Below are 19431 nucleotides of genomic sequence, written 5' to 3' on the forward strand. Positions count from 1 at the left end.
GACTGGAGCATCTCTCATATGAAGAAAGGCTGGGGGAGCCGAGCCTGTTCAGCCTCGGGAGGATCCAGGTCTGTCAGTAACTGCAGGGAGGGTGTCCAGGCTCTGCTCGGTGATGCCCAGCAATAGTACAAGAGGCAACAGGCAGGAGCTGATGCCCAGGAAGTTCCACCTGAGCACGAGGAAGAACTTCTTTCTTGTACAAGTGACTGCACACTGGAACAGGTTGCCCAGAGAGGGTGTGGAGTCTCCCTCACCGGAGATACTCCAGAACCGCCTGGACACGATCCTGTGCCATGTGCTGTGGGTTGGCCCTGCTTGAGCAGGGAGGTTGGACCAGATGGGACCTGCTGTGTTCCCTTCCAACCTCACCCATTCTGTGACTCCGTGATGCTGTGACTTTCCTACAGCTCGGCGGGCAGTCCGGGGACCCCAGGGAGGAGCGGGGCTGTGGGAGCAGGAGGGGGCATGAGGGCAACGAGCAGGGCCCCCCTGGACTCCGATTTTGGGGAAGGGGGGCGGGGGGGCGTGAGGGCAGCGGGCAGGGGCTCCCCTGAATCCCTTTTTCAGCGGGGCTGTGAAGGCACAGCGCAGGGAGCCGCCGCATCCCGGTTTCGGGGGGCGGGCAGGGGGGGACGAGGCGGCCTCGTCCTGCCCCTCAGGGCGGGGGGCGGCGGCGCATGCGCGGGGCGGGGGGCGGTGACGGGCGCGCCGGCGGAGGCGGCGGAGGGAGCGGGAGGGTCGGTCGGGGCTGCCGGGGAGCGGGGCCGGTCCGGCGCCGGTCCCGTCGGGTCCGCCATGGGGACGCAGGGTGCCGGGAGAAAGCGGCTGCCGAACCGGGAGCGCCTGACGGCGGAGGACGATGCGCTCAACCAGATCGCCCGCGAGGTGAGTGAGCGGCGTGAGGCGGCATCCCCCCTTCTCCCTTCTCCATCCTCCTCCCTCTCCTCTCTTTCCCCCCCGGACTCCCCCGAGCGCCGCGCAGGCGCCCCTGGCCACAGACACCACGGCGGCTCAAGGGCGAGGTAAAAACCCGCTTTCACCTCCGTCTGTGTGACCATTGCTGGGCACCGCTCCGGCTCTCGGTGCGGGGAAGGGCGTGCGGTGCCGGAGCCACCCCCGCTCCAGCGCCTCCGGGAGGGAACATCCATCGCCTGCTGCTGAGAACCACTGAGACTGGTGTTAACCACTGAAAATAGGCCGCTCGGGTGTGTTACGGATACTTAAAAATCATGGAGTCGCAGAATGGTTCGGGTTGGAAGGGACCTTAAAGATCATCTAGCTCCAAACCACTGCCGTGGGCAAGGACACCTTCCGCTAGAGCAGGTTGCTGCAAGCCCCATTCAGCCTGGCCTTGAACACTTCCAGAGATGGAAGTGAAAAAATAAAACTGGCATACTGCAGGCTGATGCTGGGTGTAGGCATAATTGAACCCTCTAACTTGAAAACTGACGTATATTTACGTTGCCGGCCACTAGACACTGCATTGTGCTCAGTGTGACTTTAACCAGTTAAACCAGCTGCTTGCTGCCTCCTTGTTCTTCTTGGGTGCAGTTGCATTGGTTCAGTGGCAACCGGAATGATGTGAGTTCGGTTTTTATCTTTACTAAATCTGCCACGGGTTGTTCTGCATCCTTTGTCCCACAGTCTTCCAATAGGAGAGATGGGCAACCCCAACCTGAGAGCGGGATAAGCAGCTCTGGGGTTGTTCTCTAGTACAGAACCTACAAGAAAGACGGAGAGAGACCATTTACGAGAGCATGTAGTGACAGGACAAGGGGAAATGTCGTCACACTGACAGAGAGTAAGTTTAGATTGGATATTAGGAAGAAATCCTTGACTGTGAGAGTGGTGAGGCACTGGCATAGGTTGCCAAGAGAAGTTGTGGAAACCTCATCCCTGAGAGTGGGTGGTGCTCTGAACAGCCTGGCTTAGTGGAAGGTGTCCCTGCCCATGGCAGGGGATTGGAACTAGATGAGCTTTAAGGCCCGCTTGAACCCCACCCATTCTGTGATTCACTGTGTCTAAGCTGCTCCAGTGCTGGTTGCTGCTGAAGGTGGCCATTTGCTTCCCCTAGTATGGGTTATGTGAGTCTCCTCGCCTGGCGTTGGTCTCACCCCAAGATGGGTTGTGAGATAAATAGCTCTTCTAGAAGAGATTTAAGTCTCTTGTGGTTTCCTTTCCTGAATCACAGTTGCAGCAGGATAAAGAAGGATGCTAATTTGTAGCTTGTTTTTGGTGGCACTGCCTGGTAGGTTGAGTTAGCTGTAGCATCATGCACCATATTGTCAGTAATGCCTTTACTATTCTTGTGTACCATTTTGAAGTGGCTTGTAGCATCACTGGAAAACATGCAGTAGACTGATTTTTGTGTGAGTGATTTGGATAGCGTGTTTCCAGAAGGCAGATTTTTGTGGCAGTTTGATGAGAAGATGAGAAAGTTCCTGGGGATGGAGTTTGAGATAGGAGGACAAGAATATCTCATTGTCTGGACATAAAATAGCAAGAGTGATTGTGCTGTCTGTTAGAGTTTGTGTCATGATAATATCCTAAGAATTGTTTGGGGTGAGAGTTTAAATTCCATAACTGTGTCCTGGCTGTGCTGTCATTTGATCAAGGAAAACATTGTAACGGAGGGCCTAGGTTGTCCTTTGTTGCACATTTTTCTCTCACTTTCTCTTTTCTTTAACTTAGATCTGATTTTCACTGCATTGTGCAGTGGTTTGAGGCTCAAATATTGTGGTGTTTTGTGGTTTGTTTTTTTTCTTCTCCTGGGGTTTGTTTAAAGGACAACTCCATTTGTTCGAAAAGCCCAACACAAGCATGTCTTTTATCTTTTCCCCTGAGTGCTAAAACTGTGAACTGCCAAGTTCAAGGTTCAGCATTTTCCCATATTATTTTAACTATTTCCATTACTCTGTCTCTGGGTTTTATGCACTTATTATTGTTTTGTTGTTTAACCACCTGTTTTCCACACAGAGGATCCCACAAAGGATTGCTTCTGTATGACCTTAAAATTCTTAAAAAATGTAGATTAAGCCTTTTGTCCCTTCCTAATAGGGATGCTGATAGTCTTTATGTTAAGAAGGGTATAAGGGTTACTGACATTTGGTCTCTTGTAGCCTTCCTCACAGGTGTTCAGACAAAGCTGGGACATAGACATGTTGTGTTTGCACATAGGTTTTCACTCCTCTCTTTCCTTTGGTCTTTGCTGTCCAGAAGACAGAGGTGCTTGCAAGTTATTTGCACATCCTAGAATCTCATTTTTCCTATGTTGAGATAGGAGCCTAAAAGAGCATCCAAACCAGACTGATCCATGGAGGTGCTTTTACCTTGGGATCCTGCGGAGTGAGCTGAAATACATAACATCTTCTCTCCTTTTGGTTTTCCTCCACAAAGATTGTGCTGCTTTGACACTTTCCAGTTTTATTTTGTGATTGTCAGCGTATCTTGACAAATCCACCATTCTTGCTCTACTGCGTGCTTCTACTAGGAGACAGTAAGGCTTGTAAGGACTCTTAAACTCCTGCCATTTGAAGCATGATTTATTTCTTTTTAATTTTTAGCCAGCGTGTGCAGTCTTGCGTGGACCGAGGGAGAGCCTGGTGTGGTGAGGAGGGCAGCCCTCGCCCCACGGGACGCGAGAGCGGTCGGTCTGGAGGGGAAGTAACTAAGCAAGCGGAAGGAAGTTGTAAGAGTGAAGCACATTATAGTGACAAGGGCTTAGTAGCAGTATTAGTTGTGTTAGTCAGTAGTAGTAAGTTTTAATGTTTGAGGCAATGTCTGAACTGGACGAGCTGCATGTAGTTCGTCGCCTTGTCTAGACCTAATTAGAAGGGAGGTAGAAGGCACAGTGCTGCACCGCTAAATCTGGCGGCGGAGTTCCTGGCAGACGTGGTAATTAAGTGGATGGCAAATATGTAAATATAATTACCAGGAGAACACGGTGTGCTGGGTTTCTAACAGCCACAGACAGCTGCCACTCAGGATTTGCTGTACACACACCTGGCTGGTATTGCTGAGCTTGTCTTTTCCTGGGTGTCAGCTCTTGCAGATGACAGCGAAGCAGATCAATGATCGGCTTCTCCGCTTTCAGACTCGCATTGACGCCAGTAGATTATTCTGTGTTTAGGTCAATGGAAACTTTTGGGCTGTTTTGTTCCTCGGTGAGTGCATGCCAGCAGTGTTTGCAAAATCTAGCAGTTTGATACTCTTCAAGGTCTGTGCCAGCACAGCCAGCGGGAATCGCGTCCGCGTACTGCGCAATCATCTGTCGGGCTGGTGCATGCGTGGTTTGGGAAGGCAGAGTCCTGGGCTGCTGAACCTTACAGGAGCTGGCTTCCCGCTTGGATTACATGGGTTTGATATGATTACTTGAGACACTGTTCCTAGGGGATTGTTTTTCTTGCTAACTTCCACTACAGTAATAATTGTTACACGAGCAGAAGGAGTTTTGCAAATCCTACAAGGAACTGCCATCTGTGTAAATGTTGTATTTTTCTCACAGGCAGGTAATATTAGTTACTGGTTTTTGTTTTCTTGAATGAGGAAGAGAAGGTCAATTTCTTGTTTTTATTAGGAAAGTAATTGACACCTTGTTTTGCCACTGTTTTGCAAACAAGTGTGTTATACTGCTCACAAAAAACAGCTCTGCCCTGTGTCATCCCTGTGCTAGAAATCTTTTTCATCCGTGATTTTACAGTGTAGAACTCTTTAGCTAGTAATTAATTTGAAATTAGTAATTCAAGCAACATAATTTATGTTTATTATTAAAGAAAGTAGTGTTATGACGGTTGTGTCTTCATTCTTTGTACACTCTTATGTCCCTTTCAAGAATTGTCACCTACGTACTTGTACATACCTCAGTATTTTTTTTCGATAACTGCAACAATCAGTTTATGGATCATTAATTTGGTTGTTTCGCTGAAGTGTTTAGTTTGGGCATTAGCTTGTATGCCTAGTGATTCAAAAATTGGAATGTTACACTCTTGTGAGGAGCAAAACGCGTTGCTGATTAGAAAAAGCTCAAAATGCAGGTGAAACCAGCCAACCAGTAAAATAATGATTACAGTAAGAAGGTATTAAGGAACTTCAAAAGCCTAAGTTGGAGTTTTGGGGCTAGTGGAGAGATGCTGTGATCAGTGAATGTGAAATCTTTTTAATTGAGGGGATAATTTGGGGGAGAGATCTCTGGTTTTTACAGAATTTTGGGTGACTTCCATATGTGGAGATGGAAACAATTTGATGAAAGTCGAAGCTAAACCAAGCAGAATGGATATTTATATGAGCAAACACAAGCCACTCAAACTTTATTGAACTGTTATGCAAACCAGAGCATTTAAAGCAGCGTGTTCCCTAAGGATATAGGAGATAATGCCCATGTAAGATCTGTGTTCCTCTTTTATAGTGGTGGAACTTTTTTGAACAGTATTTGGCATTACAGATGTGTGAAGGCTTTTGTAAGCCAGATGAATATTCCAAGAGAAGCCCTTAGAAACAGTCTAGCTTATGTAGCGTCAGTACTTGACTTATTTTTTTATTGTATTACTTTCTGCCTTTCTGAGGGTTAACATATGATGTGAAGAAGCATGTCTGACTGTAAGTCTCTCTTCTAGAACAGAAAGTTATGAAAGCAAGGGATGCTCTTGGAGGGCTTGACTCAGCCCGGCTGACCTAAATATAGGAAGGAAGGAGGACTTTGTAGGCGATGCTTGCCAGTAGGGCGTGGGGAATTGCTCCAAATTTGAGATGATTTTATGTAGCAAATGTGTTCTTCATCAAACACTCCTTTTTGCTAATGTTTTACGTCTGTATATCCAACAAACGGCATTGGCATCACTTACAATCTTTTCCAAAAGAAATGTGTGAAGGAGCAGCTCTGGATGGTTTGGGAAGCAAGATAAAAATCCTGTTTCCCACTGCACAGTCTGCCTCACACTGTGCCTATTGCAACTTGAAATAATTAGTCGCCTGCCTTTGTGTCCGTGCCTGGCCCGAATCCTCTTCAGCTGTTCTCTTGCTGTCTGAGGAAACAGCTGTTTAGGAACTGTGATTCCTGTTTCAGTCAAGCAAGAGACTACTGGTAGGATTAACAACATGGGAAGCCCAGCCTCTTTCTTTGCAAGCCCAGATGCTGAGCTTGGCTGCAGGATGTAATACTAATCATTACCTCATCTAGAAGGATGTTTTTCCAGGCCTGTTGCTGAATGAAGTTGGAGCTCAAATGTACTTGCAAGGCTTTCAACATTGTTCAGATTTTTTTTTTTTCCATCCTTTGGTTGAAAAGAGCATAGTCCACATAATATTTGGGGCTTGTGAAGCGAGGTATTTGTCCCTCCTGTCAAGTCAGCAGGTTGCCAAGGCAGTGAATCTGTCTAGCTAGACAGAAGCACTCATAGGCAATCCTTAAAATAGCAGCTCTGAAATATCAGCTGTTGTCTCGCTTGTGTTGAAATAGTTTTTGGGGAGAAGCTGCCCATTGGAATGGTGGGGGGGGATGGGGCAAGGGAGCTGCAGCAAGCCAAATTTTCCTTCAGAGAAGTTGTAAGGTGGCTTGGAGAGTTTATTTTAAATGCCAGAGATGCTTCTGAGAAGGGAAGGTGCACGGTCATTTCAATACCAGAAGCAGAGAAAGCTCCATGATATCTCGTGCTCTTGCCCATCCCTCTGAATCCACCAGAGATGCAGCTAGTCTTGCACGTAATAGAAAAACAGCTGATTTTTGGGCTTCATCACATGGGAAAGATGAAGGAAGTGCTTAAGGGCTTCTTGTGGGAGGACATCTGTAACCATCTACTCCCAAGACACTCTCATTTTCTTTCACTTTATTTAAGTTATGGAACAAGAAATAGGCTGTAGAACTTTCCCAGCTAATTCTGGAAAAATAGCTGGTATGTGCATTGAAATTAGAACATTGTATTAGGCAAAAATACATTTAAAATGCATCCATATGGGCAGGCTTGGTGTAGAGTCTTGCAGTTGGTGTTGGCTGATTCCTAGTGAATATGTCTTTCATACCATGGGTAGCTGGGATGAGCTGTGGTGCAGATCACTGCAGCTCAAGGGTACTGTGATCCCTAGATTCCAGCCTAGCATCTTCGTCCCTAATTTTGCTTTAAACTCTTAAGAGTAAGATGCTGTAAGGTAAATTCCTGCTGGTGAAGAGCTGCTGTGTGCCACTTCATCCTGTGAGTAGCATAACCTCTTACAGTAGAGTGAGGCTAGTGACAGTATCCCCTTAAACAGAGTAGTCCGATGTGCTGGAGCTCAGGTATTTTGAGGGTGGAGAACCACCAGTGTTGCTGGTAGGTTGCAAGAAATGTAAGGCAGCTCTCAGAGGCCTGGTTGTAGAAGATTTAACTGTTGAAATTAAAGCTTGATGTGGCATAATAAATACTAAATAAAGCAATGCTTCACTGGTAGGCATGTGGTGGTTTTAATTATGCAGGAAGAGCTACGCAGTGCTTGCAGTGTAAATGACTTCAAGTAGCTGAATGACCATGTGACATAATTTTCTTGTATGAAAACGTCTAAGTTCTTTTCAGGCTGTTAAAAACTAATGATTTTTGGAGGCTACAGAGAGGGTACAAAAGTCATGTGTTCAGAGGCTGGGAAAAAACACAGAAGTACCACTTTCCTGTTGGCAGGAATTTGCCATAACTCTGCCCACTGTGCAAGTTTGACAGCTGTCCTTACCCAGAGTACTCACTGGTTAGACCACAGCACCAAAGAAATTTCCTATTAATATTTGGATGGTTTCTAAATCTGCCTTTAAACAAACTTAACTAAGTGGCATGAATCCTTGCTTGAAGGGCAAGGAGTGGGAAATATTTCCCGGTGAGCAGAGCTAGGAGCACTTTTATGGCCTAACCAGTAGAGACTTTTGAGTGTTGGGAGGGGTGAAGACACAAGCTAACTCTGACTAATGCTGTTTCCAAAATGGAGAGTTGCTTGTTTTGGCTTGTGGATGCGTGCCTAAACCAAAAACTGGGCAGAAGAGGGTGTACCCCTGGCTCAATGAAGCAGTGACTAGTGTCTTCCCAAGATGACTTTGACTTGCACTGCAGCATCTAGCCTGAAATCCTGTGCTCTTTTCCTTCATCCCCTCAATGTTTCATGTTTTCCTGTGTGAAGTGTGTGCTACTTCAGGGTGTGGCATTGTGAAAGGGGGGATGTCTGTCTTCAGATCCCTTGAAAACAATGTTGGGTTTATTCTCAGACATAAAAATTTGAAAGTTTTAACACAACTAGCTGTTTCTCGGTTAAGGAAGGATGGATGTTTTGGGTTTTGAGCATACTTGTACTTAAAGGGCACAGGTCTGGTCTAAAACTTTGAGTGACTAGTTCTGTCTTGAAAGTTTAACTGAATACATTGAAATAACTTTTGTTAATTTAACAACTTAAGATACTGTTTGGTGCCAACAAAAATGAGTGTCTGAGCTAATCGCTCATTAAAAATTTCTGACCTAGAACTGGGAGGTTGATTCCTTTGAGATGCACTTCCAGTATGAAGTAGCCTGGGTGTGATCTGAAGAGAGGTGAATTTGTTCAGTCACATCTGCTTTGCCCTTCTGTGAGCCAACAGCTTGGCGTGGACTGTATCCACCTGAGTAATACTGCAGCATTTAAGAGCTGAGCTGGAGACAAAGAAAGTGATCTGATAGTGCCAAATCTGAGCTGTGTTCCAGTCTTGGATGTGGTGAGGAAGCCTCTTCGTTTCCTGTTGCTTCTAGCTCCTTGCTGGGTTCGTCTTTCCTCCTTCCTGCATGCTGGTTTCTCTGCAAGATGAGAGCTTCTTTTGTCACACAGCTTAATCCTGACATTATGCTTGCAAAAACACTGGATGCCTTCTAGTTCTCCAATGCTTCGTGAACTCCTGTGCTCTGGGACGGAATACTTAGATTTTATTTTTGTATTATATGCTGTACAAGAAATCAGAGTCTTTGGTAAACCAAAATTACCAGGTGTATCACCATAACTGTGTTCCTATTTTTAATACCTGGTAATTAGGTAGGGCAGTGCTTGTTATCATTGGTGGTTGAAGAATGGCACAAATGATACTTAGGTTTCAGAGCAACAGTTTTCTTTCCTCTTTGCTGTCGGAAGGTTTATGTGAATGAAAGTGGATTATTCAATCTGTATTCAAACTTCTATCAAAGAAAGAAGCAAGATGGTGTCTCCAACTGAATTCCTCAAAAATAGATCCCTCAGAGTTGGGCTTTTCCTACCATAATGTCATTACTTGCAGTTTTTGGATGTAATTAGTGTCAGATTGATTTATCTCTCCCAGAATGGAAAAGCTTGCTGGAAGAGAGTTCCACAAATACAGTTTATTTGTGTGTTTACTGGTTTAGGTGTTTGGGCAGTGGCTTGTGTTAATATTGCCTGCAGTGAAGTGATGATGCCTCTGTCACACTGGTGACTCTTTGCAAACCATTCCTGCAGTCCAACAGATGCCTTGAGTGCAGAGCTCTGCACAGACAGGGAATGTAAAGAAGTAATATTTCTTCCCTCTTGGTTTCTACTTTTGCGTATCTTGTGACCTTTCCCTTTGCCAGTATCTGGTTTAAATTTAATATTCTTTTTTTTTTCTTTGCCTGCCTCTTCTGAGTACTTCCTACGTCCCAAAATAACCTTTCCCTAATCCCACGTTTGAATACCATGTTTAGTTGAGTCTGTCTCTTTTGTCTGCCTTTGCCAGCCCCTTCCAGTAGACAGAAACGTAATACACGGGTATCTGGCACTCTAAAAGCTGGGTCAGGTTTTTAAACTTGTTCCCTCAGGTCAGATGGATTTCAGGCATCCCCACTTGGGTCTTCTAATTATGGAGCGTTTATCAGCTAACATACTAGGATGACAGGAGAGCAAGGAAAGGCTCTTGGTGTGCTTTACATGCAGAAAAATCCCTGGGCTCTGGTCTCCTGTCGGACCCTTGTGGCTTCACATTTTTTCCCTTTTAAAACACATGTTGCTTCAGAGTCAGATAGTTCAGATAGGGCTGTTTTTATCAGTGCTGGTGTGCTGCAGTCTTCACACAAACCCATGAAATCATATTTGCTTCTGCTGACTGTGAACACTAAAAGAAAACAGCCTACTGGTTTAGTTTTTTTTTTTAAAAATCTGTATTTGCTTCTTGTTTCTCTCTGATTGTAAACTTCAAGTCCTTTCAATGGTCTTGCTAGGAAAATAGTAGATTTAACATTATGTGTTTTTAGGAAATAAGTCAGTTAAAATTTTGATGGTCTACAACCCTGTTGCTTTACTGTGCAACTGTGTATTTCCCATAAACTGTTTTCCTTAAATTGTCTGTTCTCCCATACGAAATGTGTGTGTGCTGGTCTTGGTTTTCTTCCTTTGCTGAATGTACTGCTGGGCTCTAAGAGGATTTACATTGACAAATATGTTGATTCAACATCTGTTGAAAATGAAAGTGGGCTTCTGGGACATGTTGTGGGATACCCAAAGGTCATGCTATTCCATTGTTTCTTAAATATGAAATTTAAATCTGCCCCAGTGTGAAATGAGTACATTGAAACAGTGATGTGACCTAACCTTTAAATGAACTGTGGAGGAATCCAGGGGCTCTGGGAAATAGTGTGTGCTTGTGTGTGGATACAAGGGATAATGTCAGTGTTTTATTTATAGAGGGTTATACAGTGGGTTTAGTAATATTTGTCCATTCTTGTTTAATTACCCTGGGAAAAAAAAAATCATTATTTGTTGAACTAGAGCAAGCAAAGAAAGGTTCTCTGTGTGTGCTGATGAAATGCTTTTGTATCACTGATGGAATAAGTGTAACCTGTCAGGCTTAACAACAGTTTTCAGGTGAGAGGTAACTTGTTGTCTAACCAAGCAATATACAAATTTAGCAATAGAAAATAAAGATCAGTGGTTTTGTAGTGAGCTATAATCTTTACAAAAATGTAGCCTCATTTTTTTGGGGAGGCTCAACCTGTTAATACAGAAACAAGCTTCTTAGATATGCACTACCTAGAGATGTTTCTCTGGGGTCTGTTACCTGTGCTTCTGGCTTAGCAAGTCTCCTCTTTCAGTCTTCCCACTATAAAATCACCACAGTGTGCCAAAAAAATAGTCTTGGATGAGAGCTCTGTGAATACAGCCATCAGGTGTAAGCCCCTTGTGTGTGACATTTCTAAGATTGCTGGGTGCACCTCGGGAGCTGGTGGGAAACCTTAAGGGAATCGGGTGTTCATTGTAATTTCCTCTAATCGAATGTGATTCTCCAAGGGCTGAGCTGCTGCTGGCTTATCCCATTCTCTCACCACTTCTTGTTACTTTGCCATTTTTCAAACACAGCTGTTCCTGACATTGAACTTACCAATCAACACAATTTGAGTGTTAAATAGACTGTGAGACTGAGGATAAAAGTTATAATTGTATCTGCTGGGTGGTAAACGCTGTGAGGGAAAAATGGAGCAAGCAAAGAAAGAACCTGAGCAGGGGAGAGCTGTCTCTGTCTTCTGCTGCTGATGTATTCCAGGTGGCATTCTTTGATTTCCAGAACCCCAGTAAGTAGCCGTGAAGGTAATTTTTCTGTTGTACCACTAAACAAGGCGTGTGTGGCCTGGTAGTGTATTTCAAACCAAACTAATTTGTTAATGAGGGTTAGGACACAGATTCTCCAGGTAATCTGTTGTGGCTCAGACCCAGTTTGGATGCACTAATCCTATCCCACCCCCACACAAAAGCTGTCCAATGGTTTCTTAAACAATGCTGTTTTTTTAGCTTTAATCCGAGCTGGTGGGTTGTTCAGTGCCATCGCACCCTGGGCAAGTTGTCTTGGCATGTCCTGACTCTCTCAGGGAATTCCTCTTCCCATGAGGGGGTGGGTTGTGGAATGATGGCAGCATGAGAGGGTGACTCCTGTCCGCTGGCCAGGTAAGTGTGTCTTGTAGATACAAATTTTTGAACTGGTTGAGATATAGGGCACAGTGTGATTTTCTTAGATTTTTTGTTTTTAATTTATTTTTTGACGGGTCTCTTGAAATTACTTGAAGTGAATTTTTAAAACGTTTTTCTTTGTGAAATTTCCTATGTGCTTTTTCTGCAAACTGAAATGTAGAACTTGGCTCCTCTCCTGAAGAGACGTGCTTAGAGCGCCGCTGCTAAATGTTTGAAGTTTGATTTTTTTTGTTAACGAAGGACAGAAAATCCAGTAAAGCACGATGTAGTAGAAGCTGTTATCCATACTCTGCAGTGTACAGCTGTACTAACAAGAAAAGGCAACTTCACCAGGCTTTTTTTAAGGTGGTGTCTCTGGATATAGACACTTTTCCTTAAATCAGATTCGCTCAAGCTGGTTTTGGCATTTCCTTGGCAGATGTTACAAATGGAGAGTTCCAGTGTGTATTTGAAGTGTCCTGGCTTTTCCATGAGAATATGGGTAGCCTGAGGGAGAACTGCAGGCTATTTGTTGTAGCAGAATATCTAAGTTATTCAGAACCACAGTCTCTCTGCAGGCAGGTAATACGATTTGAAGAATTCCATGCAACTCTTTCCCACCTGGCTCTCCCCAAACGCTTTTTAAACAGATGACAGAGGAGTCATCCACTGCTTAACAGAAGTATTTAGCAGTGAGGGGCATGAAAAATCACAATTTTTACAATAGTTCTCTTGCATATGCTGAATTTTTATTTTTACAGTAGTTCTCTTGTATATAGTGAGTTTGGTGTGTTTTACATATAAAATCAAAATAATCCTCTCTGGTGACATCTCTTGTAGGGTCCTTCATGCAATTTAATTTATGTACTAGACTTCTGATCTTCTCCAGTGCTTATGATGACTCTGGGTCCTTCTTTTAAATTTCATATAAAATCAGTGCAGTTGAAGAGAGTGAAAAACCAGTGCCTGGCAGCTTTAACTTACACAGTGTCCAACAAAACATCGTATTGTAAACATAATAAAACGGTCTATTAACAAATTGCTTTATTAACTCTAATCAGTCTAAAGAGCTAAATTTAATTAAATCTGCTTGTGGATGAGAACATTCCACTCAGAGGAGTGCACTAAAGGTCATCTCCTGTTTTGAATTTTAATGTTGCATGTAAAAATTTGTTTTGTCTTTCATTTGCTTGAAGTCAGGTAGGAATGTACCTTTAGGAATTTATTATCATTACTAATTATTTGAAGAGGTCAGATATCCCTGACTTTTGTGACAGAAATTAGAGGTATACCTATGAGGCGTGAGGAAATAATTTGTCTATTAGATGTGTGTAGTTGTAGATATTTATACTTACTGAAATGGAAGTTCCGTGTAAACAAAGATTGAACCCTTTGTTCTGACTTGATACTTGAGTGTTTCTGTTTTGAACTCCCATTTATGAAAGTACTTAACTCTAAACAGTAATTTGCTCTTTAAATACCTTGGTTTGTAGGTCAACCCTTCCCAGGGGAAAAGGTACTTCAGTGAGGAAGGAGGAGAATATCTGCTTTCAAATACATGGCTAGGAAAGAAAAGTGCCACTGAGGGCACCTTTTTTACTGCTAGAAAGTTGTCTTAACTTACTTTTTTTAAAGGGTACTCAAACTATATTGAGTGTCCACAGCACTCAACAGTGGCTTCTACAGCATTATCCCTCATTTTAACATTTTTAAATTAATTAATTAAATTTTGGAAGTAGGCTCTGGACATCAGTCTTACCCTGACAACTTAGGTCAAGTGTCACAACACACTGATTTTCCTCCTGCTGTCAACAAGCTGTGGGATTGAGGATCAAAACTGTTGCAATGAGTTCTTATTATAGATAAAACAATAATTATTTTGACTCCCTAACAGTTTAAATAGTACTGATATCAACTGTTAGTGTCGGGTCCCTGTAACCTAGTTTGGTTATGCAATCTGGTGAAGTCAGGCTGACACGAACACAGTCAAGTGTTCCCTTTGAAAGAATGTGCTGTGTAGCACCTGAGATGAGGAGTAACACTGTGCTGAACAGTCAGCACTTCCCAAATGCTGGGGAGACACGTGGTAAAGCAGAGAACAGGCGTTCTGGAAAATAGAGGTGTTAAAAATCCGTCAGCAGGCATTACAAAAATTCATTGCGCTTGAGTTTTTTGACATTAAACTTCAGAAAGTTCCAAGAACTTACACCGTGGGCATTGCAGGAAATCCTGCCTAGCAGCCAAAAATCCAGGTGTCACCTTGGGAAGGCCTGTGGAGTTTTATAAACTTTGTTGTGCATAACTGTGTTATGCCGATGTTATAACTGTGTTATGTTACAGCTGGAAACCTTCGGTGTATTTATTTCTATAAGGAAATGCACGATGGTTGCTTGGGTGTATTTTTAATGTGCTGTTATGAAGGATACAAAGGCCACCCAGGGGAAAGGTGTGATGCTGGTACAGAGCAAAGGAGCAGCTGACAAGGTCTGATGCTGCAGCCTGGGAGAGGAGGCAGGTAACCCTCTCTACAACTTTGTAACTCCTGAAGTATTTTGTCTGCTTCTGCACTCAAATCTTTGTTTCTACTGCTTTGCACGATGTGCTTTATGAAAGGCTTTTGAGTATCTCAAGGAAATTCAGTAATGAAGTGTAATTGGTAGGTGTGATGGGTTTTTCCAAAGACAATGTGAACTCTTGTTCCTCGAGAACATTATGAGGTGCTTCGGTTGTTTGAACGTAACTCCAAAGAGGGATTTCTTTTTTCCTTGTCCAGGAGAACTTGCATCCAGCATCAGGCAGGCCATATTATTCAGACATACTGTACACCAGGCAGCCAGTTTATATATAGAAGCAACACACTTCTAGTACTCTCTTTAATGTGCTAAGCTTGACAGAATTCCATCTGAGATGCAATAAGTGATTACCCTGGCTGGATTTGCTAGTTGGTGAAGACTGAGGAAAAGAGGGAAAGTGTGGTATGGCAAATAAGGAAAATACAGATAATTAACATCATATGTTGAATTGTTTCCTTCAAAACTTTATACATGCTTTGAAAATGACTAATAAAGTAGTTGTGTGATTTATTGGTTTGTTTATTGCCACACTATCTTCAGCTTCCTTTTGTTTCAGTTCTACAACAGGAATGTGGGTGGGCTGGGTGCAGTGAGATGTACTATTCATCCCAATACTGCCAAACCAGGACAATTGTATAAATGGATTTAATTTCCAATTCTGTAGCACTGCAGTGGGTTCATTGTGAAGTGTGACCTGATTGTACAGGGAACACCTTGGGAAATACAGAAATGAGATTTGTTTTGTATAACATAGTGGGTGTTGTTGATAATCTTCTGTGCTCTTAGTTATTAATTTGAAATAGCTTTTCTTGCACAATAGTTTTTAAACCACTTCTATTTTTATAGTGCAGGAAAATAACTTAGGCAGGGTGGGAGTCGGCAATAAATACTTTTATTCCCTAAAGTAGTGGCTCTTGGCCAACTTCTACACTCTTACTCATCAGCTGCTGGTCTTAATTCTGCTGAATTCAAACTTTTTTTTATCTCCAAGAAGCATAAATAATTATTGATGCATGATTCTTACTCCTGAGTTTTCTTTCATTAGTGAGATGCTGTAATTCCTTGATTCTTGAAGGCAGTTCATTCAGGAGCTTGGCTGTGCCGCTCCCGTGTGTGACACGTGCAACTCAATCAATAGAGATGTTGGCTTCCAAGTGTCCTTGTTTCTTTCCCAGGTTTTATCAGAGATGGAAACCCTTGAAAGATTGTATGGCTGGCAACACTCAGCACAACACGGTTTTTTTTGCATAAGAAATAAATGAAATCAAACTTTCAGGATAAAGGTCTCTCTTTAATAAAAGATCTCCAGACTGAGGGCGGAGTCTGAGAACAGCAATGAATTGTCACTGTGTTGGTTTATCTCCTCATCCTGTTTGGTTGCTTGTGCTGTGAGATTATGCTACATAAAAATATAATCCCAAAACAGAAAAACCCACACAGTTAAAGCTTCCTAAAAGTTTGTCAGTCAGTGCTTATTTTAGAAATGGGCTAATTCAGGGGCATGAGAGAAGATCATGGTAATGCCACCGAATGCTTCAGTAGTCAGATGTCAAAGTGCTTTGTGTTTGTTTTGCTTGAATGCAATGTAATGTTGCTGCTTTTAGAAAATAATCAGTGTTCTGTGCCACTGCTTTCTCATTTTCATGCATCCTATGTTGGCATCAGCTCTCTTCATTGTGGAATATGCTAAGCTCATGAAATCCAGAAAGTTTAGTCTTCTTTTTGGTTACGCTGAAGTGAAGTGCAGAAAACAAGAGAAAACAATTTCATTTTGTTGTTTGGTGGCTTTTTCTACCATCTCATTGTTGGAAATTCCAGGGGAAAGGGTTATGGCTGGAGTGAAATGGGGAGTGAACTTCCTTCGCTTGGACATTGACTCAAACCAAGAGTGATCCTGGCAAAGAACCACGGGAAAATCCGTGCTGCTGTGGCACTCAAATGCTACACTGTATTGAGGAGGGAAAATAAATTCATCATGGAAAAAAGGGAGGATAAAAAGGAGAGAGAGGTGTCTTATACGTTAAATATCTTTGACAGGAAAGTGTTGGTGTTGATTTTTAAGAGCTCCTTGGAAGTTGTGCTGTTGTTGTGGGAGGGGGCATGATACTGTGGAAGTGTCCAGGTAAAACAAGGGCCCTTTGGTGAGGGATGGGGGAGAAAACACTGCTTAAGTCTTGCCTGACTTGCACAGGCATCAGAACAGAACCCAGTTATGGTGCATCTTTGTCCCCCTTTTCTTAATTCCCAAGCAGTTGCTTCCCTCACCTTGCTGTTTCCTTTTGTTGGAGAGGTAAAACAATGCTGTCTCTGGCACAGCTTTCAGCCTGTGGTTTAGCTAAGTAGGTGTCCTAGGAATGAGCTTCCTGCCCTAAGGTTCTGCCTTCTTCCCCTTCAAGCTGACTCACACTTGATCAAATGGCAAAGTTAACCCCTTGAAAGAGAAAAAAAATAACTTTTCTGTGAATGCAGAATATGGGAAAACTGCTGCCTTTTATTTTTTCTTTCTTTTTTTTTTTTCCCCTGTTTGGAGTTTGGGTTTTGCCTCAGTACTGGAAATGTACTGAGCAGTTATTCAAGATGAGCCAGACTGTGAACTGGCTCAATCTCTCCAGTTCAGGTGTCACAAAGGTTTTCTACTTGTGTACACTGCTGGTTAATTTTCCATTCCTTTCTGAAAACAGATTAGAGATCTTTGGCAGCTTTTTTGGATTCAGCATCTTGGGTATTAGTGAAACCATTACAAGATATGCCTTTTTCTTTTTTTGTTCTTTTCTTTTTTTTTTGGAAGACCTGTCTTTTCCTGCCTGGATTTGCCAAGATAGGAAGCCAAAATTGAAGGATTACCGAGATGAATTGACTGGAAAGTTAACCTTGATGCAGCCAGTCCTTCACCTATCTCCATAGCAGGATGGTTTTAATCTAGTGTTGGTCTTTAGCATCTGAAATTTATTATAAAGTGATTACATTGGATGGAATTGCACTTCAGAAATCATAGCCTGAGTTCAGCAAAAAATTGCATGGGACCTGCTTTCTGTGAGTATAAGCTGCCTGGTGTGATGGATGTTGTATTATGATACTTCTAGAAGACAGGGATTTATTTAAAAGCAATACTGATTTATTAGTCAAACCTAGAGGTTTTGTGCTTGGCAGTTGTTCTTCTCCTCTAATACATCTTTTCCAGTACAAATTAGAGAAATTGTGCATGTGTCCCACCGAAGTTTGGCAAGTTCAAACTATGTAACTTTAAATATTTAATCTTGGAGAAGAGAATCGGTAGGACTTATGAGTTAATGAATGAGGTGAAAGAGTAGGCAGGACAAGCCAAAAGATTCTTGATAGTTCTGGCTGCTTTTGTATCTAGTGTACCTTTTATCACAGCATTTGGACTGGAGTCACTTCCTCTCGTCCAAGATTTTTGGCATCCTGGCTCTTCTCTTGATCCAGTTGCAGAGGCTTTAGACCATGATTGCTTAGCAGTAGTCTCAAAGAGCTTTTTGAAAAGAAGAGCTGGAAAAGCATCCTGGTGAAGTTCAGGGGCAGAACTATCACTTCATCTGTTCTCCCACTCTCAGAGTGACCAAGCTGGACGGGTGAGGTGTGTGCAAGCAAAGGGGGCCAGCAGAGCTCGGTTGCTGGCAACAAATGACATCTCTGAATGGGCTGGGAATGCTCGTGTACACCTACTTGTGGTAAAAAGTCTTAGTGAAACAGTGAAAAACTAGGTTAGAGCTTTGCACTGTGGCTGCAGTGGGGGCTTTCCCCCAGGTAGGGAGGCTGAAAGCTTAGCTAATTTATTTTAGAAGATTATGTTGCAGTCGCTTGCCATCTGAAGCTGGAAGTTTGTCAGAAAAGACATTGAAAGTGACAGCTGAGAGCTGAAAAATTCACACACCTAAAAGAGGGACATGTCATGCTTGTTGCTGTTCATATGCTCTAAATGGCTTATGCAGGATTCCTTGAAGACATGTCCCTGCTTTACGATGCAATATTAATGTTACCATATGGTGAACCCAGGTCACAGTTTTGCAGGTTGGGTCTTTGAGAGTGAAGTCTGCTTTAGAGTAAATCTGTGCATAACAGCTACAATTAAACCAGTCTCTGTACTACCAGTTTGAGACCTCTCTGTGGCCTCCCTCTTTGGCAGCTTTAAGTCCCCGCTGTTTCTCCTTCTCAAAGGTTACAGCATCTACTTTCCCCGTTCTCACAGTCCTCCTCTAGACCCCTGATGCCTGCAGCTGTTCAGATGTCACTTGAGGCTAGAGCTTACCTGAAAACTAGATTTCCTAATTGCTGCAAAATGTCACTTGAGGTCTGAGTCTAAATACATGCCTGAATCTAAATAGATGAAGTACGGCATTCCAAACAGGGGTGAAAGTAAAAAGATTCGTACAAAAGCTTAGGAGAAGTGTCAGTTCTTTCTGATGCTTTCTCAAAAGCCCATTTAATATCTCCAAATGAATTTTGGGATTTGCTGAAACAGGAGGGAAAATACACTCATAGTTGGATGCTGAAGTTTGTCTACAAAGATGTTCATGTTTACCTGTTTCAGCTGCTCATTGTGTTGAGTGAAGCAGTTCAATCATCCTGGGCAATTCAGTATGACAGATTATCTAATTACTTCTTTAAAGAAAAAACCAGAAGAAAACCCCCCAAAAAATTACTCGGGGCTTTGATTTGTGCTGGTAATTACGGCTAAAGCCCTCTCTGACTCTTATAATTAATGTTAATAAGCTTTTAAGTATTCTCCAAATATAATTAAAGGAAATTACATGTTAGAGAAATAAAGATTAAGTGGCTGTGTTGGTGAGGACTAAAAGGCTCTAATGGAACTGTGATTTAAAAACAAGACCTCACAGAGAAAGTGGCAGCTGTCTGGCAAGGATTTTATTGATACTTCTGGTTTGAGGAAATATTGTTTATATACATTATGCATAAAAATTAATCATTTTATTGAATAATT

The 19431-nt window shown here is 42.8% G+C and overlaps 1 protein-coding gene across 10 annotated transcripts in view; it reads left to right on the forward strand.

Annotated features, from left to right (window-relative positions):
• The first annotated feature begins 711 nt into the window (after positions 1-711).
• Positions 712-19431, forward strand: part of LRRFIP1 (LRR binding FLII interacting protein 1) — a 112638-nt gene continuing 93918 nt past the window's right edge. For 8 of the 10 annotated variants that reach the window (XM_051786749.1, XM_051786754.1, XM_051786751.1 and 5 more), the window contains exon 1: positions 726-885. In XM_051786749.1, coding sequence (XP_051642709.1) covers positions 796-885 — 90 coding nt within the window. In that variant the 5' untranslated portion in view covers positions 726-795. Of the gene's footprint in view, positions 886-19431 lie in introns of all 10 variants that reach the window. The other 2 variants (XM_051786761.1, XM_051786764.1) reach the window with 2 other exon arrangements.

The sequence above is a fragment of the Manacus candei genome, unplaced genomic scaffold (genome assembly GCF_025592945.1).
Source record: "Manacus candei isolate 608988 ecotype Guabito, Panama unplaced genomic scaffold, ASM2559294v1 h1tg000023l, whole genome shotgun sequence".
Taxonomy (NCBI): Eukaryota; Metazoa; Chordata; class Aves; order Passeriformes; family Pipridae; genus Manacus; species Manacus candei.